Below are 26,831 nucleotides of genomic sequence, written 5' to 3'. Positions count from 1 at the left end.
AGATGGTTAACGAAAATCATTTACAAGAGCACATTCCAGGCGTTGATGTGCAGTTGTTCTGAACTGACCTCCGAAGTACTGAACAAGCCTGCCATTCTGTTAGAACCAGGTAGCTGTGCAAAGCTCGGTCGGCAGTGGAGCTATGGCGATGGCTCATCACTCAAAGGTTCTCTCAGTGGAAGCCCCAGATGGAGGATGGGGCTGGTTAATTGTTCTCAGCTGCTTCTTAGTGACCATCTGCACGAGGGCAGTGTCCAGGTTTGTCAGTAAAACTTCTTCTGATCATTATACGCTGCCCAGATTAAGCGCAGGCTTTGTATTGAATTTAGAAGCCTCTATTTAGTGTGATCTCTGACCTACAATTCTGATCACTATTGGATGTGTAACTTTTGTTTGAACCTTGGGTGTGTGTCTTTTACTTTCTTTCCCTTATCTCGTGTGCATGCTGTTCCCTGACCAGGAATTATATAGCAGATGTCGTGCTCTGAGGTATCTGAGTTGCTCATGAGTTGACTCAGCATCTGCTTCTCTCCCTATCTCTCTCTCTCTCTCTCTCTCTCTCTCTCTCTCTCTCTCTCTCCCTCTCTCTGAAGCCGACAGACCCGTGCAGTCTGGTTCATTGCGAGTTCATGGTGCTGGGAACTTTAATCCTACCGTTCCATGGAACAGTGTGGCAACAGACTGCCCCAAAGAGATATCGTAAATGATCTGGAACACTACAGCTCCGACTTTAACTCGGGCCAGGGTTTCAGAACACTGAAACCATTGGTGACACATTTCATTGTATCGTTGATGTCTAACCCGTATAACTCGAGAGTTACTTATTTACACTGTGATCTTTTGAAACTGCAATATGATATTTTATGTCATTTTAATTGTAATTCTGTAATTTAGTGAAGTGGCACAATTTAATTGAAAGTCCCATTTTGGCTGACACAAGAATTACAACAAGGCATAATTCGATTGAAATTATAATGTTAATAGGAGATTCTTTTTTTTTTCTCTGCTTTTCAATGTTTTCTTCCCCCATCTCATCTGAAGCTGTCGCCTGCTTGCTAGAGATGGCTCCATGATCACTGGTTGCTCTCTGGTACCTCAATCAAATGGCCATTATGTTGGAGCCTTGAGGATGGTTACTGGGAGGATATTTGACCAGAGGGCATCACAGCCAAGGTGGATCTTGACAAAAAGATCCATTAACAAATATGCCATGTATGTTTTTAAATTGGGAATGAGAAGCTGAATCTATATTTGGGAAAGGGGCTATAGCTAGATTGTAAAACATTTTTTCCTGATCTTCCAAGAGCATTTTGAATTTGTTGGACATTGAGTCCATAATGCATTGAGAGTTTAATCATAAATGTAGGATCTTTACATAAATGTTTGTTAATTAACATTCTTTTTAATCTATTCACTAATCTAAAACTACTTAGTTACTTAAAGAAAAATCACTTTCCTTTTGCACCAATTTGATTTTTTTTTAAGTTGTAGATCAGGGTATAAACCAGGAAATAGTGAGGCCTTGTAAAAAGGGAACAGCAATAATCATGGATGATTTTAGCTTCCATATTGATTGGACAAATCAAATTGGTCAGGGTAGCCTTGAGGAAGAGTTCGTAGAGTGCATAAGGGATGGGTTCCTTGAGCAGTATGTAACGGAACCACCCAGGGGGCAGGCTATCCTAGATCTGGTCCTGTGTAATGAGACAGGATTAATAAACAATCTCCGAGTAAAGGATTCCCTTAGAATGAGTGATCACAGCATGGTTGAATTTCAAATTCAGATGGAAGGTGAGAAAGTTGGATCTCTAACCAGCGTACTAAGCTTAAATAAAGGAGACTATAAAGGTATGAGGGCTGAGTTGGCTAAAGTGGACTGGGAAAACAGATTAAAGTGCAGGACGGTTGATGAACAGTGGTGTACATTTAAGGAGATATTTCACAACTCGCACAAGAAAAATATATTCCCGTGAGGAGAAAAGGGTGGAAAAGAAAAGATAGCCATCCGTGGCTAACGAAAGAAATAAAGGACGGTATCCAATTAAAAACAAAGGCATACAAAGTGCCAAAACTAGTGGGAGGACAGAAGATTGGGAAGCTTTTAAAAGCCAGCAAAGAATGACAAAAAACGATGAAGAAAGGGAAGATAGACTATGAAAGTAAACTAGCACGAAATATAAAAACAGATAGCAAGAGTTTCTATAGGTATATAAAAAGGAAAAGAGTGGCCAAAGTAAATGTTGGTCCCTTAGAGGACGAGACGGGGGAATTAATCATGGGGAACATGGAGATGGCAGAAACTCTGAACAAATACTTTGTATCAGTCTTTACGGTAGAGGACACGAAAAATATCCCAACAGTGAATAGTCAAGGGCTATAGGGGGAAGGAACTTAACACAATCACAATCACTAAGAAGGTGGTACTCAGTAAGATAATGGGACTAAAGGCGAATAAATCCCCTGGACCTGATGGCTTGCATCCTAGGGTCTTAAGAGAAGTAGCGGCAGGGATATTGGTTGTAATTTACCAAAATTCCCTGGATTCTGGGGAGGTCCCAGCAGATTGGAAAACTGCAAATGCAATGCCCCTATTTAAAAAAGGAGGCAGACAAAAAGCAGGAAACTATAGACCAGTTAGCCTAACATCTGTAGTTGGGAAAATGTTGGAGTCCATTATTAAAGAAGCAGTAGCAGGACATTTAGAAAAACATAATTCGGTCAGGCAGAGTCAGCATGGATTTATGAACGGGAAGTCATGTTGACAAATTTGCTGGAATTCTTTGAGAATCTAATGAACAGGATGGATAAAGAGGATCCAGTGAATGTGGTGTATTTGGACTTCCAGAAGGCATTTGACAAGGTGCCACATAAAAGATTACTGCACAAGATAAAAGTTCACGGGATTGGGGGTAATATATTAGCATGGATAGAGGATTGGCTAACTAATAGAAAAGAGAGAGTTGGGATAAATAGTTCATTCTCGGGTTGGCAAACAATAACCAGTGGGCTGCCACAGGGATCAGTGCTGGGACCCCAACTATTTACAATCTATATTAACGACTTGGAAGAAAGGAACGAGTGTAACGTAGTCAAGTTTGCTGACAATGCAAAGATGGGAGGAAAGGGAATGTGTGAGGAGGACAGAAAAAATTATGCAAAAAGACATAGACAGGTTAAGTGAGTGGGCAAAAAATTGGCAGATGGAGTATAATGTTGGAAAGTGTGAGGTCATGCACTTTGGCAGAAAAAAAATCAGAGCAAGTTGTTATTTAAATGGAGAAAATTGCAAAGTTTTGCATTTCAGCAGGATCTGGGGGTACTTATGCATGAAACACAGAAGTTAGTATTTAGGTACAGCAAGTGATCAGAAAGGCCAATGGAATCTTGGCCTTTATTGCAAAGTGGATGGAGTATAAAAGCAGGGAAGTCTTACACTGTATAATTGTAGCATCGGTGAGGCCGCACCTGGAATACTGCGTACTGTTTTGGTTTCCATATTTACGAAAGGATATACTTGCTTTGGAGACAGTTCAGAGAGAAGGTTCACTAGGTTGATTCCGGAGATGAGAGGGTTGACTTATGTGGAAACGTTGAGGAGGTTGGGCCTCTACTCATTGGAATTTAGAAGGATGTGAGGTGATCTTATCGAAACGTATAAGATTATGAGGGGGCTTGACAAAGTGGATGCAGAGAGGATGTTTCCACTGATCGAGGAGACCAGAACTAGAGGGCATAATCTTAGAATAAGGGGCCACCCATTTAAAACTGAGATGAGGAGGAATTTCTTCCCTCAAGAGGATTGTAAATCTGTGGAGCATCTTAAAGAAGGAGCGGTAGAGATGTTTAGGGAGGAAATTCCAGAGCTTAGGGCCGAGGCAGCTGAAGACATGGTTGCCAATGTTGAAGCACTCAAATCAGGGACGCACAAGAGGCTAGAATTAGAGGAGCGCAGAGATCTTGAAAGGTTGTAGGGCTGGAGGAGGCTACAGAGATAGGGAGGGATGAGGCCATGGAATCATTTGAAAACTAAGATGACATTTTTCAAATTGAAGCGGTGCCAGATAGGGATCCAACGTAGGTCAGTGAACATAAGAACATAAGAAATAGGAGCAGGAGTAGGCCATCCGGCCCCTCGAGCCTGCTCCGCCATTTAATAAGATTGTGAGCACAGGGGTTGATGGGTGAACGGGACTTGGTGCGAGTTAGGATAAGGGCAGCAGAGTTTTGGATGAGCTCAACTTTAGAGGGTGGAAGATGGGCGGTTGGCTAAGAGAGCATTGGAATAGCGACAGGGTCTGTGGCTCTCGTGTTGGACTGTTCAGCCACCAAAGAACTCACTTTAGGAGTGGAAGCAAGTCTTCCTCGATTCCGAGGGACTGCCTATGATGATGATGGAATAGTTAAGTCTAGAGACAACAAAAACGTGGATCAGGTTTCCAGGTGAGGCAATGGCGGAGGTGGAAGTAGGCGTTCTTTGTGGAGCGGATATATCTGGCTCATAAATTGCACAATTTAAACCGTGTTGTCCCATTCCTGCATGTAGTGAATTGTTTTTGGAGATTATAAAAATGCCTGTTTAATTGGTGGTTAATGTTTTTATAAATATATATATAATGCCTTTAACGTAGTAACACATCCCAAGGCGCTTCACAACAGTGTTACAGACAAACAGATAAATTTGACACCGAGCCACGGAAGAAATGAAGGCAGATGATCAAAAGCTTGTTTAAAGTGGTAGGTTTTAACGAGCGTCCTCAAGGAGAGATAGAGAGGTGGAGAGGTTTAGGGAGGGAGTTCCAGAGCTTTTAGGGCCCAGGCAGCTGAAGGCTGATACACTGGTGATCCCGCCATTAACCGAGGTCCCAGATGCCCTGTCGCCCTTTTAGCTCGCACTTCCAACAACTTATGATGCAATACCTTTTCTAGCTGAAGGGTGCAAGAACAAGTATAACTGCTGATACACGTCACGAGATGCCCCATTCCAGCAAGTTCTGGCCCAGCGAATTATAGTTGGCCTATTTTCCTTTTCTTGTACAATTTGCGTGGGTCTCGCTAGACAAATTTCACAGCTGCAAGTTGAAAATGTCCTTAAAAGACCTGCAAAGAAGCAAACCAACATGTTTATGTATACCCTGCCCCTCCCCCGCCCACCCAGCCATCAGTCAGTTTCAGCATTGATTTAGGCTTCTGCTTCTTTTAAAAATTAATTTCTTTTCTCCGTCATTATTACTCAGCTCAATTCATTTCCCATGAGGAGAAACTTCTTCACCCAGAGAGTGGTGAACCTGTGGAATTCTCTACCACAGGAAGTTGTTGAGGCCAATTCACTAAATATATTCAAAAAGGAGTTTGATGCAGCCCTTACTACTCGGGGGATCAAGGGGTATGGCGAGAAAGCAGGAATGGGGTACTGAAGTTGCATGTTCAGCCATGAACTCATTGAATGGTGGTGCAGGCTAGAAGGGCTGAATGGCCCACTCCTGCACCTATTTTCTATGTTTCTATGTAACTCAAAAGAGCAAATCTTGCAACTTGTGGTAAAAGCAGCAACATGTGAATTGTGAAATTAAAAAAAAATTGAATGCTGTGAAATCCGAAACGAAAAGAATGCTGGAAATAATCGGCATTTGTGAGGAGAAAAGATGGGCAGACTTTCTGGCTGGGGATCCTTTGGCAGAACCAGAAAACTGAAAATGAGAGAGTCTCTCAACACCATTATAGGCTCAGAATCGAGGATGACTTGCTTCCACTCTAAAGTGAGTTCTCAGGTGACTGTCCAGTCCAATATGGGAATTACGGTCTGTGTCACAGGTGGGACAGACAGTCGGTGGAGGAAAGGGTGGGTGGGGAGTCTGGTTTGCCGCACGCTCCTTCCGCTGTCTGCGCTTGTTTTCTGCATGCACTCGACGACGAGACTCGAGGTGCTCAGCGCCCTCCCGGATGCTCTTCCTCCATTTGGGAATTCCTGGCCTAAGTGTCGGTGGGAATGTTGCACTTTATCAAGGATTTTGAGCGTGTCCTTGAAACGTTTCCTCTGCCCACCTGGGGCTCGCTTGCCATGTAGGAGTTCCGAGTAGAGCGCTTGCTTTGGGAGTCTCGTGTCAGATGTGCGGACTCATTCATTCAGTTTCTCTATAGGATTGAACAAAACTGAGAGGATCAAAAACAGGCCATGGGCGGGAGCCACATTTACTAAATAAGTTTATAAAGAGGCACTTAATAAGTTTAATAGCCATTATTTTTAGGGGTTCATAAAACCCGTAAAGGGTGAAAAATGCTAGTTGATCTACAAAGATCAACTCATTCAGGTTGTGAAACATTATTAGTAAGACAAAAAGGCCAAATTTAAATCTGGGTAGGATTTTGGAGGTGTGGGGTCCGAAGTGGTTAATGAACCATCAGCCACCTCTCCCGCAACATGAAGCCCAGTAAATTTTAACTCCCTGGCCTCATTTGCATGCCCCGGCTCTGAATCACGTCTGAAGATGACAGGAATGACTCAATCTCCAGCGGGTGGGAGACAGAATCGGTGTGGGGTCAGGCCACAGAAACGGGCATCGGCAAAGTAAGTACAGATTGAGTGGGGGACATAGAAACATAGAAAATAGGTGCAGGAATACGCCATTCGGCCCTTCGAGCCTGCACCGCCATTCAATGAGTTCATGGCTGAACATGCAACTCCAGTACCCCATTCCTGCTTTCTCACCATACCCCTTGATCCCTCGAGTAGTAAGGACTACATCTAACTCCTTTTTGAATATAGTTAGTGAATTGGCCTCAACAACTTTCTGTGGCAGAAAATTCCACAGGTTCACAACTCTCTGGGTGAAGAAGTCTCTCCTCATCTCGGTTCTAAATCTCAAGTCCACGATCAGGGGAAAGGGTGATGCCGGGTGTAGGGAATGTCCCTGATATCCTTGTGGTATCAGGATGAGTAGTTCTGCCATCTTGGCCTACAAGGAACCTTTAACATTTTTGAAAAAGACCACGTGCATGGGCCTCCTGTGGCCTGGATCAGGATATGACACTGCCATTTACATTAGGCCCCGTTCCTCTGGGACGGGTGGCCTTCCCGTGCCTGAATTCAGGCATGTAAAAATGGTGAAGGGTGGGAACGCAGTTTCGAACCTCCTCCCAACATCACACATGCTGTGTGGCTCCTGTTCATGTGGCTGACGAAGACAACAACCATCAGGGTTCCTTTTCCAGTTCTGACCTGGGTGGGGGTGGGTGAGGATTTCCCAGTTCCCGAATCTGGGTGTAATTTTAATAATAACTTTTATTTATATAGCGCCTGTAATGTAGTAAAATGTCCCAAGCCACATCACAGCAATTTTACAACACGTTGGATATTGACCATCGGAAAGAGAGAAAAACGGGAGAAAGAAGTATAAAGAGGGTAAAGGCTCGGATCTGAAGCAGGGGGGGGGCACCGTTCAGTGGCTCGTGGATTTTTTTCAGCAAATTTGGGGCTGATTGAAATGGAGGTGCGGGATGACGCTCTTGTGGCAGTCGGCAGCAGCGGGGTGGAAATGGGGACAGCCAAAAAAATCCCCGAGCTGAATTTGGACCAATGGACTGGAACGTGGCAGCCACTCGATTCCACCGCATGGCCGCCGCTAAATGGCGGTAACGGGCTTTATACAGATCCTGAATCTCGGCCCCAAGGAATAAGGAGGCCATATACCCCTTGGATAATAAGTGTCGAAATGGGGTAGAGGAGCAAAGGGATCTGGAGGTACAGAGTCATAACTCACCAAAAGTAGCTCTGCAGGTTAACAAGGCCATACAAATGCAAACAAATCACTGGGGTTCAATTCTTAGAGAAATAAAACTGAAAAGGTGAAGTTAGGTTAAACTTCATTAGAACTTTGGTTAAACCACACTTGGAATGTGTGCCCAGTTCTGGTCTTCATGTTACAAAAAAGATATGGAGGCTCTGGAGAAGGTGCAAACCATTTTTTAACAAGGATGAGGAAGGGATGAACAGATTAAAAGAGAAGGCTGAGGAGTGACCTAATAGAGGTCTTGTGGGAGAGTCTAAAACTAGGGGCCATAAATATAAGATAGTCACCAACAAATCCAATAGGGAATTTGGTAGAAACTTCTTTACCCAGAGAGGGGTTATAATGTTGAACTCGCTACCACAAGGAATAGTTGAGGCAACCAGCATAGATGCATTTAAGGGGAAATTAGATAAGTACATGAAGGAGAAAGGAATGGAAAGATGTGCTGAATGGTGGGAGGAGACGCGTGCGGAGCTTGGACCAGTTAGGCCAAGTGGTTTGTTTCTATACCTTAAATTCTATGCAAGAGCATCCAATACATGCAGACATAGGACTAGGGAAACCCGTTACTGTCTTACCCAAGGTATTCATTTATCTTTCCATTTTCCAGATGTTGATGCACTTGTTGTATATTTTGAACAATTTCTGGTTTTAGTTCACATAGCTGCTAACGTAACGTTGTTTTGGATTTCTAGGTGCTTCTCCATATTTTTTGTGGAGTTCCAGAATTATTTTGCTCAGGATTACGCAATGACGGCATGGATACACTCCACTGTTGACTGCACTACAATGGTGTTCGGTGAGTGTTTGGAGTACAACTAGGAAAGTCTGCGTCACGTGGAGTTAAGGCACATTTTGCTGCACATAGCCCTTCGGTTCAAACACGTGTTCCGAGCGGCAGTGGATTAATTGCAGCTATTTGTTCTGTCTCACTGAAGTCATGAGCTTCGATCATAATCATCGGCAACATGATTACTGTTAGAATTGTGCATAGGCTTTATGATTCTATGACAAGAAAATGTCTCAACTTATTTGTTCTTAAGCCTTCTGCTTGAGCTCATCACTTGCCAATATCGATAAATAATGTCTCCCGTCTCCCTGCTTCCTGATAACATTCTGTACATCGTGACGTTTTTTGTGTGTGTGTGTGTGTGTGTGTATATAACAGCAATGATTTATTTTCTCTAACATTCTGCTCACGTTTGACTTGGAGCGGTGTTAGGGGCAACCAGGATTTTGGGAAACAGAAGAACAAAGCATAGCTCAGAGGAAAGGAGATAATAAAAAGCTCCTTTTATTGGGAACTGATCAATTAGTTCCTACTTTTGAGCTTTCCGCTCTTCATTAATACATTTGCAGAATGGCAAATGAAGTTGAACACAGATAAATGTGAGGTATTCTATTTTGGTAGGAAGAATAGAGAGGCCACTTATTACTTGGAAGGTGTGAGTCTAGGTGGGGTAGAGGAACAAAGGGATCTCAGAGTACAAATAGACCAATCACTAAAAGTTGCGACACAGGTTAGCAAGGCCATAAAAAAAAAACAAGCACTAGGGTTTATTTCTGGAGGGATAGAAATCAAAAATAGGAAAGTTACGCTAAAGCTGTATTGAACGTTGGTTAGACTACACTTAGAGCACTACATGCAGTTCTGGTCGCGATATTATAAAAGGGATATAGAGGCACTGGAGAGGGTGCAGAGAAGATTTACAAGGGTGAGAGTATACATATCAGGAAAGGATGAACAGGCAGGGTCTCGTTTCTCTTGAAAAAAGAATGCTGAGGGGTGACCTAATAGAGATCTTTAAAATTATGAAAGATTTTTATAGAGTGGATACAGAGAGAATAACTAGAGGCCATCAATATCACATAGTCACCAAGAAATCCAATAGGGAATTCAGAAGAAACCTCTTTACCCAAAGAGTGCTGAGAATGTGGAACTCGCCACCACAGGGAGTGGTTGAAGCAAATAATATCGATGCATTTAGGGGGAGGAACATAAAAGCAGGCGTGGATTGGTTGGGCGAATGGTCTGTTGCTGTGCCTATGTAGTATGTTGGCTAGAATAGAGCTTCTGCTGAAACCATCGAAACATCTTTATTGCAATGAGAGCTCCATAGTTAGATGAAGTCCTTACTACTAGGGGAATCAAGGGGTATGGTGAGAAAGCAGGAATGGGGTACTGAAGTTGCATGTTCAGCCATGAACTCATTGAATGGCGGTGCAGGTTAGAAGGGCCGAATGGCCTACTCCTGCACCTATTTTCTATGTTTCTATGTTTCTATAATGGTGACCTATGATAATGATGCTGGACTATCGCAGATAAGTAATGCCGCAGGAAGAGTTGTGCCAACCCTCGCAACAGAACAAAACCAAACAAATTTGACTTGCTCACTAAGTCGGTGGGAAGTGCCAGGTTCTATGCTCTGCTGCCATGGCAACGTCGCCATCGGATCAGAGGCTTGTAATTAATTAGCTGACTTACTTGCCGTTTAACCATTCACAAATGTGCTGATGTGAGTAATTGTAACCTTTTATGATACAAATTAAATTGCTGTTTGGAATTTGTAATGAAATATTATATTCTAGTGATCTGTAGGCACACTTGCTGTCTGTTAATTATTCCTCGCCAGAGTCACTCAGTAACAGGATGGGAGTAAAGTGACTGTACTTTGAATAAAGCCTGGGTACAAATGTAACATTAATTCCAAGTAATCTTGGGACGTTTCCTTGGCAGTTCTTTCTAGTTACCAATCGAGCCGGTCGGTGCAAAGGGCTGAGAAATTGCAGGCAGTTTTGATTCTGAATTAGACCGACAAATCCTTCCATAGACTCGAGAAACCTCCCAAATTTGACGTCAGTCTCCTGACCACCCATTGCACTGCTGTAATCATCAGAAGAATTTACAGATTTTCCTTTTTCCTGGCTGGGGGTCTCGGGAGTGGGGAGAAAAATGGGTGGTAACCTTTTGACGATAGCTGAACTTGCACGAACTGCAGGGACTCTGTGTATCACTGCAAGCAAAGGAAACCTAGACCCACAGACACCCTGGCTTCGATTTGACCTCTTGGGGGGTGGGGGCAGAGGGGCGGGCGGGCAGGGAATGAGGCAAGGTAAGTGCTGTGGCAGTAAGGATGCTTAGCTGATTTAACTTGCCAACCTCTTAACCGAAGTGGCCGGGAAGTTAAAATTGGGTGGTAGGAGGCCATTGCCGGGGACCGAGGGAATGGTCCCTGGCACCAGGTAAGTAGATCAGTGAGGCTCAGCAGGGGCATGGCAGTCCTGGGGAGAGAGGGACAAGCCCAGGACGGAGAAGACCCAGGGCTGCTTTATGGGGCTCAGAGCAGTGCTCTTACTCCTCCTTGCCCATAAGGGACAAATTAAGATATTTAAATTTACGTTGTTGTGCCTCCTCTGGCCCTGTCTACTGTTGCCGGCAGGTTTGGGCTGATGGGGAGTCCATTACTGCTCCCCTGCTCGAGCCTCAGGTTAAAATAGCAGACCTGTATATTTAAAAGAGGACCCTGCCGGCTTGTAGCAGTGTCCTTGCTGCCTTCAATTTAAAATTACAGACGGCCAGATCAGGGCAGGAAATGGGTGGGTAAGGCCCCTGCTACATTTTGACAGCTTCTTCCCACCTGGTCTCTGCAGGTGGGCCGGGAGAAGTGGGGTGGGTGGGTGGGCACGATATGGTTGGAAAGGATCTGGAAATTATCAGCTGTGTTTTAGCACAAAGCTGCATTACAGTTGGAGTGGATGAGGCAGCAAAACAAAACGCACATTTTCATCTTGCCGTTTTAAGATTCTCCACAAACTTTAAACAATGGTAACCCAGATTTGTGATCAGATGGCACTGCCCTTATCCTTCTAATCAGCAATGAGGTTGCTATTTGGATGCCAAGCTGAACTTGTGACTATTATGCCTTCAGATGCTCTAATAATGACTCCACGAGACATTGTGTTGTGCTTGAACTGTAGTGACCTTAGTCCATTTAATGTAACTCCAGAGTAAGGATCACACCTGGTGGCCTGCCTTTTATACTAGGCCTGGCACACCTGTACAGGTAACCTACAAGTCTCCCACTGCAGTGCCCTCAGGTGGCCCACCTTGTAATAGTACAAGCAGTAACCATGTAGGATTCATGACATCACTCTCCCCCCAGCCCTTAGTGCAAATCGCCTCTGCATTGACTGTGCTCTGGGCTTAGCTCTATCTGGTTGACCCTTGGAGGGTCGTTTCCATCTTGGGTGAGTAGGTGGCATTTCGTTGGCAGTAGAGGTGCTGGTGGTTTCTGTTTGTGTGTCCATGACCACTCCATTCTCCGTTCCCCCCCCCCACCCCCACAGATAGATTGTGCCGTTGGCTCATTACCTTCATATACATTCAAGTCCAAAAAACACTTGCATTTACCGTGTTGCATTCATGCTACCATGGTGAGGTAAGTACAGTTGAATGGTGAGGTATATAGGAGTCAGTGCTGGGGTCAGCACCAGTGCGTGAGGACAGACTAGTGCCAGGATGGTGTCCAGGTAGTCTGGTGGTGGCATGGTGCCCAGTGCTGGCAGTGGGAACCCGGTTGGCTCAAGTTGCCTGCTCTTGGGGCTTTTGCCATTGCTCCTAGTGTCGGGCAGGTTCACAGATGCCTGTGACCTCCCTGTCCTTGCTTTGCACCCTGGATCGCTGCTGCTCCCTGAGGGGCAGTCGTCTGGCAGTGCACAGGGAACTGCTGACTCACTTACCTGGGCGTTATTTAGTTTGGGATCCTGGCTGGTCCCAGTCCCATTTGGGAGAACCGTTGTGGGTGGCCCTTCGTTCCCAGGTGTAGCCTTGGTGGCGATAGGGTCTGGGGGCTGCGCCTTAACGCAGTTTGCTCTTTCAGGCTCGTGGCAGTTGGAGCCATCGGGTGCCTGAGAGGTGGAGCCGATCAGGGGCATGGTGTCGATACCAGTGCCGTTGCCTTCCTGAGATCACTTGCTCTGCAGCTTGTATGTATTAGCTGTTTGTGGTCACATCACTGTTTGCATCGCTCTGGGACGCAGGCTACAGCGTTAGGTAGCTTGCTATGCCTGTGTGCTCCCGATGGGTGTTTGCCCACTGCATTGGCTGTATGCAGTTGAAATCCTACATCGCACAACGTTTCATTACTTATTGTGAATAACCTGTAGCTCCGATCGCAACCGCACGACTTTTCCTTGCTTATTGCATGTACACAACTCTGATCATCAATTACACATTTTATATCTAATTCACAGTTGCTATTACATTGATTGAGTGTGTGGAACTGTCCCTTTAAGTGTGTTGAGTTGCAGGCCTCCTTTAAGAGAGCCTTGCTATCTTTACCCCAATCCTATTCTTCGCTAGGTGCCATGTGTTGCTCCATCAGCGCTGCACCTCGTGGTCTGGCCACCGCCATCTTTTTCTTCAGCGCCTCATCTCGTGGTTTGGGCGCCATCTTTCTTCCATCCACGATGTCGACTGCTGTGATCCTCTTCTCCCCGGGTTCTGTCACAGAGGCTGGTAAGTCGCCTTTGGATCCGATTTTCTTCCTCCAGAGTCCTGCCACTTGAGCCTGGATAGTGCGCTCGGGTCGTCCCAGCTGGATCATCTCCACGCAGTCGTGCTGAGTGGTCTGTGCCTCGGGTGCTGTGCTGGTCTGCTGTCTGGTGCCGGATCCAACCTCAGGTGGGGGCTTGCTTTGCCTCTGAGTGCGGGGACGTCGATCGCTGGAGGGATGAAATCTTCCCAGCTCCAATGGATCTTCTCCATGAACCTTCTTGCGAGTAGCGTTGGTCCATCACCTGCAACAATCCACAGGGGTAACTTGTGCACCGCGCCATCATGGAATACCTTTACATCCACACTACCAACAACTGGGATAAGTTCATAGGTGTAGGTGCACAGCTTTGCCTGAACCGGGACCAACTTGGGTCGTTCAGCCTGATTGTCCCATAGCCTCTCAAAGGCTTCTTGATTCATTACTGACTGGCTCGCCCCCGTGTCCACTTCCATGAAGATTGGAACACTATTTATCTCGACTTCCATCCTCAATGGAGAACATTCGGTGGTGCAGGTAAACATGCTATATACCTCATCATGGGGCTGAGCTGCCTCTCTCAGTATCGCTTCATAATCCGCGCTGGATTCATGGCCACCTGCAGACTCTTCATCAACACAGTGAGTCATATTTCTGTTACACATTCGCTGGAGGTGGCCCTTTGTGCTGCAGCCTTTACACACGGCACGGGTGAGCCCTGTGATTCCCTCCGCAACCCCAGCATGGAGCTACTCGATTAGCCCCCCTCGGCGGACTCTGAGTTAAGGGACTCGGGGGCCTGTTCTCTCATCCCTGAGAAGGTTCACGTTCTACAGTCCAGCCTCTAAAAGGCGCCACTCTGTGCACAGTACTTGCTGGGTTGAGCCCTAAGGATGAGTCATCCTCCTAGAGCTGCAGGTCGAGGTCATGAATGCTTAGCTCACGGAGATGACATTCTGCAGTGTGACTGTGGTATCCACAGATAGTAGTTTATGCAGAAGGCCCTTGTGGCCGATTCCGATGACAAAGATGTCCCGCAGCGCTTCGGTGAGGTGGTCGCCGAAATCACACGGTGCCACCAGCCTCCTGAGGTCTGCAGCATATTTTGTGATCTCCTGGCCTTTGGGCCGTCGGTGGGTATAAAACCAGTGTCTGGCTGTGAGGATGCTCTCTTTGGGCTTGAGTTGTTCTTGGATCAGCGTTACAAGCTCCTCGTATGTCTTGGTCGTTGTCTTCGCTGGTGCCAGCAAGTCTCCGACGAGGCCATAGACAGTGGGCCCACAACTGGTTAGCAGGATAGCTCTGCGCTTATCAGCCAGTGTGGCCGTATTGTTACCTGCCAGGTCGTTTGCTGTGAAGAAATGGTGGAGCCTCTCCACAAAGGCGTCCCAATCATCACCATCGGCGAACTGCTGCAACGTAGCAAGGTTAGCCAGTTTCGCGTGGAGGTCTGAAATCTCGTCGCCAATTGTTATGTCTTTGGATGCTCTGATAATGACTCCATGAGACAATGTGTTGTGCTTGAACTGTAGTGACCTTAGTCCATTTAATGTAACTCCAGAGGGAGGATCACACCTGGTGGCCTGCCTTTTATACTAGGCCAGGCACACCTGTACAGGTAACCTACAAGTCTCCCACTGCGGTGCCCTCTGGTGGCACCCCTTGTGATAGTACAAGCAGTAAGCATGTAGGATACATGAGAGTAACCATGCAGAGCAGCCAGCAGCAAACCCTTTCTTTCAGGAAATGACTTGATCTGTGATTGCTTGGAGACTAGTAGCATTTTCCAAGGGCCTAAGTTGGTTTCAAGAGCAGGAGGTTGGGATCTTGAAGGGAACAGGAGAGAAGGAGAGAGAAAACCGTTAGATGGGAAGTCACGGATTTGGTCCTGGAAAAAGGCAGTTAGCTCTGTCTTCGTTCCACATCATTTTGAACATGTCTCGAACAGGGCACTTTCTAAATGGTGAAAAGCTTAAAAACAGTGGAGGTCCAAAGAGACTTGGGAGTTCAGGTACATAGATCATTAAAATGTCATGAACAGGTACAGAAAATAATCAAAAAGTTTAATGGTACGCTGGCCTTTATATCTAGAGGACTAGAATACAAATGGGTAGAAGTTATGCTGCAGCTGTACAAATCCCTGGTTAGACCACACCTGGAGGACTGTGAGCAGTTCTTAGGCACCACACCTTAGGAAGGATATATTGACCCAGAAATCCCGGTCGGCTGCTTCCCGCGGGCGATCGAGGGGAAAAGATGCGCACTTCCCTGAAGCTACTGCGCCCACGCGAGTTCCGGGTCCTGAGGCCAGCACTGACTGCGCGTCGCAGCGCGTGCACATCAGGACGTGCGCAGGGCTGGAGCTGGAGTCACATGGCTCTGGGCAGCCAATCAGGTAAAGTATGTTCTCATTCATAATGGGAACTCCGTAAGTTGGAGTTCCCATTATTATGAATGAGAAACCCTCCCCAAACACCCAAAACACGAATAAAAAAAAAATACACCACATATTTTTATTAATTTAAATTAAAGTTATTTATATATTATAAAAAAAAATCTTTTTCCGATTTAAAAAAAAATAAACTTACCGTAGTGGGGAGGGTTTTTAACAATAAAATGTGTTTTTATAATTTTATTTTAAAATGTTTTTGTGTATTTTAAAACTCTTACGCCTGTAACAGAGGGCTATGCGCCTGCTTTTACCAGGAGCTAGAGTTTTCAGGACATCCACTGGGCAAGATTTGGGTAAATATCGCAATCTCACCCGTGCGAATGAGATACAGAGGGCCTGTCGAGCTCCAGCTGGACAGATCGGAAAAGCCCGTTTTCAGCGCATGCGCATTTTGCGCTGAAAACTGGCTTTTGCGATGCCTTCCCCGGTCTGTACACACTCCGGACGGACCCGGGGAGGTGGGGATTTCTGCCCCATTAGTCTTGGGGGAAGTGCAGCATAGGTTTACCAGAATTATGCCTGGATTTCAAGGGTTAAGTTATGAGGAGAGATTACACAAATTATCGTTGTATTCCCCAGAATTTAGAAGATTAAGGGGTGATCAGATCGAAGTTTTCAGGATATTAAGGGGAACAGATAGGGTAGATCGAGAGAAACTATTTCTGCTGGTTGGGGAGTCGAGGACCAGGGGGCATAGTCTGAAAATTCGAGCCAGTCCTTTCAGGAGTGAAATTAGGAAAATCTTCTACACACAAAGGGTGATAAAAGTTTGGAACTCTCTTCCACAACCGACAATTGATGCTAGATCAGTTGTTAATTGGAGATTGATAATTTTTTGTTAACCAAAGATGTTGAGGGATATGGGCCAAAGGCGGGTATATGGGGTTCAGTCAAGGTTCAGCCTTGATCTAATTGAATTGTGGAACAGGCTCGAGGGGCTCAATGGCCTACTCCTGTTCCTGTGACAGGTCAGGCTTCAATTCTGAAATCTTTTAATTCCTGTCATAGATCTCCCTTTTATATAATATAAAAACAGAAAATGCTGGAAATCTCAGCGGGTCAGGCAGCATCTGTGGAGAGAAACAGAGTTAATGTTTCAGGTCGAAGACCCTTCGTCAGAACTGGCGAAAGTTTGAAATGTAACAGATTCTTAAGGAAGTGCTGGGGCCCTGAACGGGAGAGTGGGGGGGGGGGGAAGAACAGAAGGGAATATCTGTGTTAGGATGGAAGGCAAAAGAAATTTGAGAGACAAAGGGAATGATGAGCCTGTTTTACAATTCAATAGCACAGGTTAGGAAACAAACGGTGAGTCTAATTAGGGTGTGAATGGCAGAATGATTACTAGCTGCCGCGGAAAACAGAGGGAAACAAACAGAAAATAAAGAAGTGGGGTGGGGGGGAAGGCGGGGAGGCGAGTCTTTGTTTTTGTAAAGAAAGGGAACTCCCTTTGTTCTGCTCCTTGATGAGTTTTAATCCCACTGCGTGGACACTTCAGAGATTGAAGTGCCAAACTCTTTTCTAAAGTTAAAACCAGCAAGATCTGGCACCCGAGCTTATCAATAATGCCAATCTCCACCCACTAAGCATCTGTTATCAGATTCTTATCATTTGTTCCCAGAAGTGTGTACGTTTGATATTTCAATCGCTCCCAAAATTGATGCTAAAAAACTATTAAATTACAACATGTATTATGATGAGCGAAAGAGCTTTTCTTTTCAGTCATGGGAAAGAAATTGCCTACAATCTATTGCTGGTATCTGATACGCTTTTAATGCCCAAAAGTTATTTCCAATACTGACCATTGATATGGAGTTCTGGTGACTGACCAGTTCCTTTATTTAATGAGGTACAATCTCAGTACGAGTTTATATGAACATTGTTTTATTTGTGGTTTTTATTTCAGCACTTTTTCAATTTGCATCAATTATCTCCGCATTCTATTTTCCACACAGAAAGCAGACTCTGGGGGCAAATTGGGTTACACCCCATTCGGGGATGGTAACCAAGTTGGGCGGGACTTCCTGCAGGATGTCCTGCCCCGGCCGCGAAATTTGGGTAACTGCCTGTCACAGGAAGTGGAGCGCAATGCCGCATGCTCCACTTCCTGTTGAGGTGCTACGCGGGCGGGATCAGCAGCACTATGTGGCTTCTCCGCATAGTGCTCACGCGCTTCAACACCCCTCCGTTAAAGGGGAGGGCCGCTGCAAACATTGATGGCCTCCACTGGGCCACCGGGGCTGTGTGGTGCTGTGGCCGCAGCCCGGCATCCAAACGAGAGTGCCAGGCTGCACGATCGTGGCCTGGACCATGCGACATTGCTGGAGCACAGGCCAACCGGGGAGTTAGCCGAAGAAAACAAATGGCGGCGTTCGGCGCAGCGTACCTCACCTTTAACTTCCATCGCAGGAGCGAAGGTCAGCCTGGGTGGTGACCCGCGACCTGGCGTGGGCATTGCCCACGACAGTCTCACGGGAACTAGGCAATTTCCGGCGTGGGGCAGCAAAAGGGCCGCCGCGCACGGCAATGTCATCATCGGCGAAGGCGCGGCAGCCTGGAGGGGTGGGGGAGAGGGGGGCGGCGACACTACTGTGTTCACGCCTCCGCTAACTCCCGCACAATTTCGTGGGAGCCTGTAATGCCTTCACCCCAACCCCCCCCCGGCAAAAACAGTTTTGTGCCCTGCTCGTGCCCCCGGAGGCGCAGAACAGGTTAATTTTGGCCCATCTGTTTCTTGTGGAGACAGAAAAGTTGGCAGCAAGTGATGTTATTCAGCACTGAATGAGTGAATAGTGGACTAGCCCCCTTCCTTCCAGCCCTATTTTGCTTCAAGGAAGGATGCTAAGAAGCTGAGAAGGAAGGCCTTCCATCTGACTAAAGCCTGACTGGTCCATTCACAAAAATGTATCTGCCAATTTAAAAAATCTGTGCTGTCAATATTTAGTTTGAAAATTGCTTGAAATCCAAAATAATTCCCAATGCACAACACGATCATACCGATTGCGAGTGAGCGGTTCGGAGGGTTTAATCACTTGGCTACCCTCCATGCATTTGTCATTTTCACCCTCTTGACTTGAACTACCAAGAACTTCAACCCCAAGATTAGATGCTCTCTTTGATTCTGCAACGTGATATAATGAGGGCGAGGAACAATTTGAGACGTCCGGTGGTTGTGAAAGGTGCTATATTAATGCAAATCTTTCTTGCTTTTGGAATCTCTACCCTAGAGCCACCAAATCCCAAGCCCCCCCACCCACCCTTCCCCATTTGTGATGCACCACTAACTCCCTCCAATTCTCCCAGACCTCTCCCTCAAAGTTTACAGTTTTCAGGGAAAACTCCAAAGTTGTGGAATTTAATTCCTGAAAATCCATGGGTAGAGAGCAGGCCATCCTAGACTGGGTCTTGTGTAACGGGAGAGGATTAATTATCAATCTGGTCATGCGTGGCCCTTTGGGGAAGAGTGACCATAATAAGGTAGAATTCTTCATTAAGATGGAGAGTGACACAGTTAATTCAGAGACTAGGGTCCTGAACTTAAGGAAAGGTAACTTCGATTGTATGAGACATGAATTGGCTAGGATAGACTGGTGAATGATACTTAAAGGGCTGACGGTGGATAGGCAATGGCAGACATTTAAAGATCACATGTATGAATGACAACAATTGTACATCCCTGTCTGGCGTAAAAATAAAACAGGAAAGGTGGCTCAACCGTGGCTAACAAGGGAAATTAGGGATAGTGTTGAATCTAAGGAAGAGGCATATAAATTGGCCAGAAAAAGCAGCAAACCTGAGGACTGGGAGAAATTTAGAATTCAGCAGAGGAGGACTAAGGGTTTAATTAGGCGGGGGGAAAATAGAGTATGAGAGTAAGCTTGCAGGGAACATAAAAACTGACTGCAAAAGCTTCAATAGGTATGTGAAGAGAAAAAGATTAGTGAAGACTAATGTAGGTTCCTTGCAGTCAGAATCAGGTGAATTCATAATGGGGAACAGGAAATGGCAGACCAATTGAACAAATGATTTGGTTCTGTCTTCACTAAGGAAAACACGAATAACCTCCCGAAAATACTATGGGACTGAGGGTCTAGTGAGAAGGAGGAACTGAGGGAAATCCTCATTAGTCAGGAAATGGTCTTTGGGCAACTGATGGGACTGAAGGCCGATAAATCACCAGGGCCTGATAGTCTGCATCCCAGAGTACTTAAGGAAGTGGCCCTGCGGCACCCCACTAGTCACTGCCTGCCATTCTGAAAAGGACCCGTTTATCCCGACTCTCTGCTTCCTGTCTGGCAACCAGTTCTCTATCCACGTCAGTACATTACCCCCAATACCATGCACTTTGATTTTGCACACCAATCTCTTGTGTGGGACCTAGTCAAAAGCCTTTTGAAAGTCCAAATACACCACATCCACTGGTTCTCCCTTGTCCACTCTGCTAGTTACATCCTCAAAAAATTCCAGAAGATTCGTCAAGATGGTATCTGTCAGCAATGGGGGCATATTGTCCCTTGAGGTCTGGAGAAACGAGTAAAGCTGTAGGATATGCCCTAGCTGAAAGGGCTTTGGATGGGGTTAGGTACCACTGGGTGAGGATTTGGTCACACTGGTGTGAGGATCCTAAGGTGTGATCGCACTAATCGCAATAAAGTGCCTTCGCATTTGTCCCATGATGCATAGAGATTTATGCTGTGTTTTATTAATGTTTTTACATTTATACAGAGTGCAAAAGCAGGCTAGGGCTACAGCCAAAGTGCATCATTTTCATTATGTTTGTCTTTTCATTCTCTTTAGCACCTGTTGGAAGTATTATTAGCAATCGGTATTCCACTAGAGTGGCAGTGATTGTTGGAGGAGTGTTAGCTTCTGCTGGCCTCATTCTCAGCTCATTTGCTACTTGCCTGGAGTACCTGTATCTATCACTGGGAGTCCTGACTGGTAAGAATTATAACTACTCTATAAATCAGGTTAACTGCCATAAAGCTTAGATTGGAGAAGGTGGGGAAATCAAAGAGAGACAGGGAGAAAAATACTTATAAAGTTGATGAGCTAAAGAGATAGCTTCCTGCCTTGCTCCATGAGGTGAAATTGTGAGTGGAATTCTTCAGTCCCAACTAGAGTACAGATTAAAATATTGTTGTTGGGCCTTTCTGGTGTCAAGTGCTGTCAAATTAAATACATTTGCTAATCTTTCATTGTTAAATTAATGTAATGATTGGTTAGAAAACATGCATTAAAAGTCCTAAAAAATATTAATAAATATTAAAAAATGGACATCGAAGATCAGTTGATGGTCGAGGCAAAGGCAGGAGGGAGGAATAGGGCAAAGGGATTTACCTTGGATGCCCAAGCTGCCTTGGTGCATGAAGTGGAGCCACGTTGTCACCAATTGAGCCGGGGTGGTTGTGGAAAACCCAGCCTGCCCGTATATCAGCAAATATGGGCAGAGACTGCCAAGGCGGTGTCATCGGTTGCCCAGGTCCGTCGCAGGACAGTCCGGCGCTGCAAGGGCTGAAACGACCTTGTTTCTGCCGCAAGAGTAATTCATAAATTAAATAACTTTCATAACTTTAATCATGCACTGACTCATTACTTAAAATGTAAAACTGCCACATTGTGATTTTGTTATTCTTGGTAAACTTGCTGTTACACGTCATTACTATCAATGATGTTATATTGTTCTCCTGTAATTAATAAGATGTGCTCATCATGCATCACTTGCATGCTAACGGTGCATTAACCGGACAATGTTGAAAGGCATTGAGGATGGGACCTAGTACATCGGCAATTATCTTATCATCCTAGGCAGTCCAGTGAAATCGAGGAAGACTTGCTTCCACTCTAAAAGTGAGTTCTCAGGTGACTATACAGTCCAATACAGGAATTACAGTCTCTGTCACAGGTGGGACAGACAGTGGTTGAAGGAAAGGGTGGGTGGGGAGGCTGCTTTGCCGCACGCTCCTTCCTCTGTCTGCGCTTGTTTTCTGCACGCTCTCGGCGACGAGACTCGAGGTGCTCAGCACCCTCCCGGATGCTCTTCCTCCACTTAGAGCGGTCTTTGGCCAGGGATTCCCAGATGTCGGTGGGGATGTTGCACTTTATCAAGGAGGCTTTGAGGGTGTCCTTGAAAGTTTTCCTCTGCCCACTTGGGACTCGCTTGCCTTGTAGGAGTTCCAAGTAGAGTGCTTGCTTTGGGAGTCTTGTGTCGGGCATGCGGACAATGTGGCCCGCCCAACGGAGCTGGTTGAGTGTGGTCAGTGCTTCAATGCTGGGGATGTTGACCTGGTCGAGAACGCTAACGTTGGTGCGTCTGTCCTCCCAGGGGATTTGCACGATCATGCGGAGACATCATTGGTGGTATTTCTTCAGTAACTTGAGGTGTCTACTGTACATGGTCCACATCTCTGAGCCATACAGGAGGGCAGGTATCACTACAGCCCTGTAGACCTTAAGCTTGGTGCCAGATTTGAGGGCCTGATCCTCGAACACACTCTTCCTCAGGCGACCGAAGGCTGCGCTGGCGCACTGGAGGCAGTGTTGGACCTCGTTGTCGATATCTGCCCTTGCTGATAGTAGGCTCCTGAGATATGGAAAGTGATCCACGTTGTCCAGGGCCGCGCCGTGGATTTTGATGACTGGGGGGCAGTGCAGTGTGGCGGGGTCAGGTTGGTGGAGGATCTTTGTCTTATGGATGTTTAGTGCAAGGCCTATGCTTTCGTAAGCCTCAGTGAAGATGTTGACGATGGCTTTGAGTTCAGCCTCTGAATGTGCACAGACGCAAATGTCGTCCACGTAATGTAGCTCGACGACAGAGGATGGGCCGGTCTTGGATCTAGCCTGGAGGTGACGAAGGTTGATCAGGTTCCCACTGGTTCTATAGTTTAGTTCCACTCCAGTGGAGAGCTTGTTGAGCGTGAGATGGAGCATTGCAGCGAGGAAGATCGAGAAGAGGGTTGGCGCGATGACACAGCCCTGCTTGACCCCGGTCCAGACATGGATTCGGTCTGTGGTGGATCCGTTGGTCAGGATCACGGCTTGCATGTCATTGTGGAGCAGGCGGAGGATGGTGACGAACTTTTGGGGACAGCCGAAATAGGAGGACACTCCATTGTCCCTCGCGGTTAACAGTGTCAAATACCTTTGTGAGATCAAAGAAGGCCTTGTGTAAGGATTAGTGCTGTTCCCTGCATTTCTCTTGCACCGTGAAGATCATGACCGTTGAACCCCGGAGCGGACGGAATTCGCGCTGTGTCTCCGTGAGGACTTCCTCAGACACAGGGAGAAGACGGTTGAGGAGGATTCCAGCAATGACTTTCCCAGTGACCAAAAACACGGAAATTCCTCTGTAGTTACTGCAGTCAGACTTGTCCCCTTTTTAAAGATGGTCACGATTACGGCATCTCTGAGATCTCCATGCATGCACTTCTCCTTCCAGATGAGAGAGATAAGGTCATGCATTCGAGCCAATAGTGCCTCTCCGCCATACTTTAGTGCCTCGGTGAGGATTCCATCCGCTCCCGTTGCCTTGTTGTTCTTGAGCTGACGGATGGCCTTTTCTACCTCGTGCAGGGCTGGGTTTTTGCTGAGATGGTGGCGGGTAGCATGCTGTGGGATGGAGTCGAGGACACTCGTGTCAAAGGTAGAGTCTCGATTAAGGAGATCTTCGAAGTGCTCCTTCCAGCAGGCCCTGACTGCCTCGGTGTCCTTGCTAAATGTCTCCCCGTTCTTGGCCAGCAGTGGGGTGGGGCCTTGGGTGCTTGGGCCGTAGGTGGACTTGACTGCGGTGAAGAATCCTCGCACGTCATGGCTGTCGGCCAGCTGCCTAATCTCCTGTGCATTCTCCACCCACCATCTATTCTTTAGCTCATGGGTTTTTTGGTGGACCTCGGCCTTCAGCCATCTGTAAAGCTGCTTTGCTGCTCCCGAGTTGGGTTGTTGCTTTAGGTTCAGAAATGCCATGTCCTTGGGCTTTATTAGCTTCTGGATCTCCTGGTCATTCTCATCATACCAGTCCTGGTGTTTCCTGGTTGAGTGACCGAGCGTCTCTTCACAGGCAGGGGTTATGGAGGCCTGGAGGGCAGACCAAGCCCTGTGGGCACTCTGCGTCTCGGGGTCATCAAGGTTCGCCAAGTTGTCAGTGAGACGCTGGCTGTATAGGGCTCTCTTAGCTGGTCTTTGAGTGCCCCGGTGTTGATTTTTCTGTGGCATTGCTTCTGTTGCCGTCGTCGCTTTGGGGCCATATTAATGTTGATGATGGAACGGATTAGGGTGGTTCGTCCAGCAGTCGTTTGCCCCTGTCATGGCACGGGTGATGCACATGGCCTTGGGATCCCTCACTCGGACGATGACTTAGTCGAGCAGGTGCCAGTGTTTGGAGCGAGGATGTTGCCACGATGCCTTGTACTTGTCCCTCTGGCGGAACAAGGTGTTGGTGATGACGAGGTCGTGTTCTGGGCATTTTGTCAGGAGTAGGGTATCGCTGGACAACAGAAGCCCGGCAACGGATCAACTCCTGACCAGAAGCACAGATTGAAGGCAAGATCAAGAACTTACTGGCTGAAGGAACTGTTGACGGTCTCACAAAGCTTGTCCTTGTGAACGTCATTTATTTTAAAGGAAACTGGGACAAGAAATTTAAAGAAGAACATACACGATATGGACAATTCTGAATAAAGCAGGTTTTCCCTACCTCCCTCCTCTGCCAATCACGCCTCCCCAGAGGTCTTTGTCTTTATCGAACCTTATGCCATGCTATTGTCATCTTTTCAGAAAAAAAATCGCTTTCAATAGAGGTGAGCATCGGCGCACCGGAGGAGGTCCTCCAGAGCTGGGAGAGCTCACAGATCTGGAAGAGCGGGCCTCAGCCCTCACGGGCACATGATCGCTCGGCAACGCGTGTAGGTGCAGATAAGGTGTTGGTACCACGTAAGTCACACACAATCCCCGGGCCGTGCAGTGTTCATGTAATATAGTCATGTGACCATAATTGTATAAATGATGCCAAGTGATGTAATGTAATGCTGGGACCATCATGAACTCTTAGTGCAATGCAATGCAGTCTCTGTAAATTCTGTTCATGTTCATTGCATGTGGCATCGCTCGGTGATATATAATGCAGTAATGTTGCTCCTCTACATATGTCTGCGCAATGTGAGCGTTAAAATGTCAGCTTGTCCCTTCCTCCCTTCCCCTTCAGCTTACCTCTTCTGTTATGTTTTCTAGCTGACCTGGAGCATCAGCAGGCAGTGCCGAATTGACCAGAGAGGACACCTGAGAGGAGAAGGATGATGATGATGATGAAACCCTCCGGCTTTCTGACCCCCCCCCACCCCAGGATGGTACCGTTGGATGTAGAAGAAGGGAGTGCAGAAACTGAAGGGTCCGTAATACCTGCAGCCACCTCTTCCTCAGCCGAAACCACATGTCATGGATTGGGCTCCGAGGAAGTGGCCAGACCAAGCGGTATGCACACCGAGTGTTGAGCCCCCGTGCCGAATCCGCGGAGGCTGATTTGGGCAGGGGAGGTGCGCACGAAGGCATGGTTGTGTTGTCGAGGTGGAGCGTTAACATTGGTCGAGAGCTCCTCCAGGCAATTGTTGGACTAGCCGGAAACGTCGCAGTGTAATCAACGTGCCAATTGGAGGACACGCTGGTGCTGATTGCGGTGATACGGCGAACTGCCGATCCTGTTGATGCTATGCGGCAGACGCTGCAATCGGTCCACGACACTGAATCCCACGGTGTCGTTCCACCACTACCGACAGCACATGGGCGTCAGGAGCATGGCAATACGTCTGAGCCTCCCTCTTCTCCAGATTCCCCACACGTGGCACTACCACCGTCACCCCCCCCCGGCCCACAGCAGCATCGCTCGAGGCACCCTGCTGCACAATGCACAGGTCCCAACTCGGGCAGGGGCAGAGGTAGGGGTGATGCCAGAAAACAGTTGAGGGTGCGATGGAGTGGGGGAGGGAGTGCGGGGAGAGAGGTGGTGGGAATGGTGGTCACAGGTAGATTTATTGGCAGGTTGTGGGGCAGACATTGTTTGTTCAAAAAATGTTAACTTTTAATGAAACATTGTTTACTGTTTGGAGGGGCATTGTGGGTTTAATGTTTAACGTTTAATGGTTAATTTTTTCAATCTTGATGCTTTGTTTACATTTTGTTACAAATTTACTTTAAAAAGATTTATTTATTAATTTATTTCACAAAAAACATTTTTCATAACTGATAGCATTTTATTGAACTTAACAATTATTGTGCAGTGCCTCGCTCACTTTCACAAAATGAGAGGTTAACAATCAATAAAAGGGTTGCAAACAATGGCTGGGCAAGGTTTAAACTTAACTCTCAACGTTCAAGCAAAGCGTTCATTTATGAGCTCCTGACGTAACAGTTTTGCTGCTGCGTAACTACCACGGGGCTTCTCCTGCGGTGCAGGGGTGGAAGGTGTCATGGGCTCATCGGCAGACTCCTCCTCAACCTCCTCCTCTTCCGCTTTGTCCTCTGCCTCATCCCCTCTGTCCTGAGGTGGTCCTGCAGTCCCCTGTGGCAATTCCTGTCTCTTTCTGATCGCCAAGTTGCACACCATGCAGCACACCACAATGAGCTCCGCGACGTGCTCAGGATGATACTGTAGGCTGCCTCCAGAGTGGTCCAGGCATCGAAAGCGCTACTTCCAATTGTCTTGTCGGCAATATTGCATGTGGCTGTTACTGGATCTGTCTGAGGCTTACAGAGGGGCGTCAAGAGCCAGGTGGTGAGGCCGTATCCATTGGCACCAAGCATCCAGTATTGACCTTGTGGCTGACTTTTATAGAGGTCAGAGTCAGTGCTCTCATGCAAGATGTGCGCATCATGAATGCTTCCTGGAAAATTCGCGTTTACCACCATGATTATTTGCTTGTGGTTGACGGAGCTGCACGTTCAGGGAGTGGAATACCTTTTGGTTTCGAAACACCTCTGCATCCTCTAAAGGTGCTCGCAGGTTGATGTGCGTACAGTCTATTGCACCCTGGAGCTTGGGGAAGTTTGGTATTCTCCAGAGCCCCAAAGCAC

General features: G+C 46.8%; 1 protein-coding gene across 1 annotated transcript in view; it reads left to right on the top strand.

The window, feature by feature from the left end:
- LOC139259615 (monocarboxylate transporter 12-like) overlaps positions 1 to 26,831 on the top strand; it is a 131,093-nt gene that overhangs the window by 89,931 nt on the left and 14,331 nt on the right. Inside the window, exons 2-4 of the mRNA XM_070875100.1 lie at positions 3 to 258; positions 8,483 to 8,586; positions 20,568 to 20,711. Of these exons, the coding sequence (XP_070731201.1) occupies positions 143 to 258; positions 8,483 to 8,586; positions 20,568 to 20,711 (364 nt within the window). The 5' untranslated portion in view covers positions 3 to 142. The remainder of the gene's footprint in view (positions 1 to 2; positions 259 to 8,482; positions 8,587 to 20,567; positions 20,712 to 26,831) is intronic.

Source organism: Pristiophorus japonicus, chromosome 3 (assembly GCF_044704955.1).
Source record: "Pristiophorus japonicus isolate sPriJap1 chromosome 3, sPriJap1.hap1, whole genome shotgun sequence".
NCBI classification, from domain to species: domain Eukaryota; kingdom Metazoa; phylum Chordata; class Chondrichthyes; family Pristiophoridae; genus Pristiophorus; species Pristiophorus japonicus.
The sequence above is the reverse complement of the archived record's forward strand: the minus strand, read 5'-3'. Positions and strand labels throughout refer to the sequence as shown.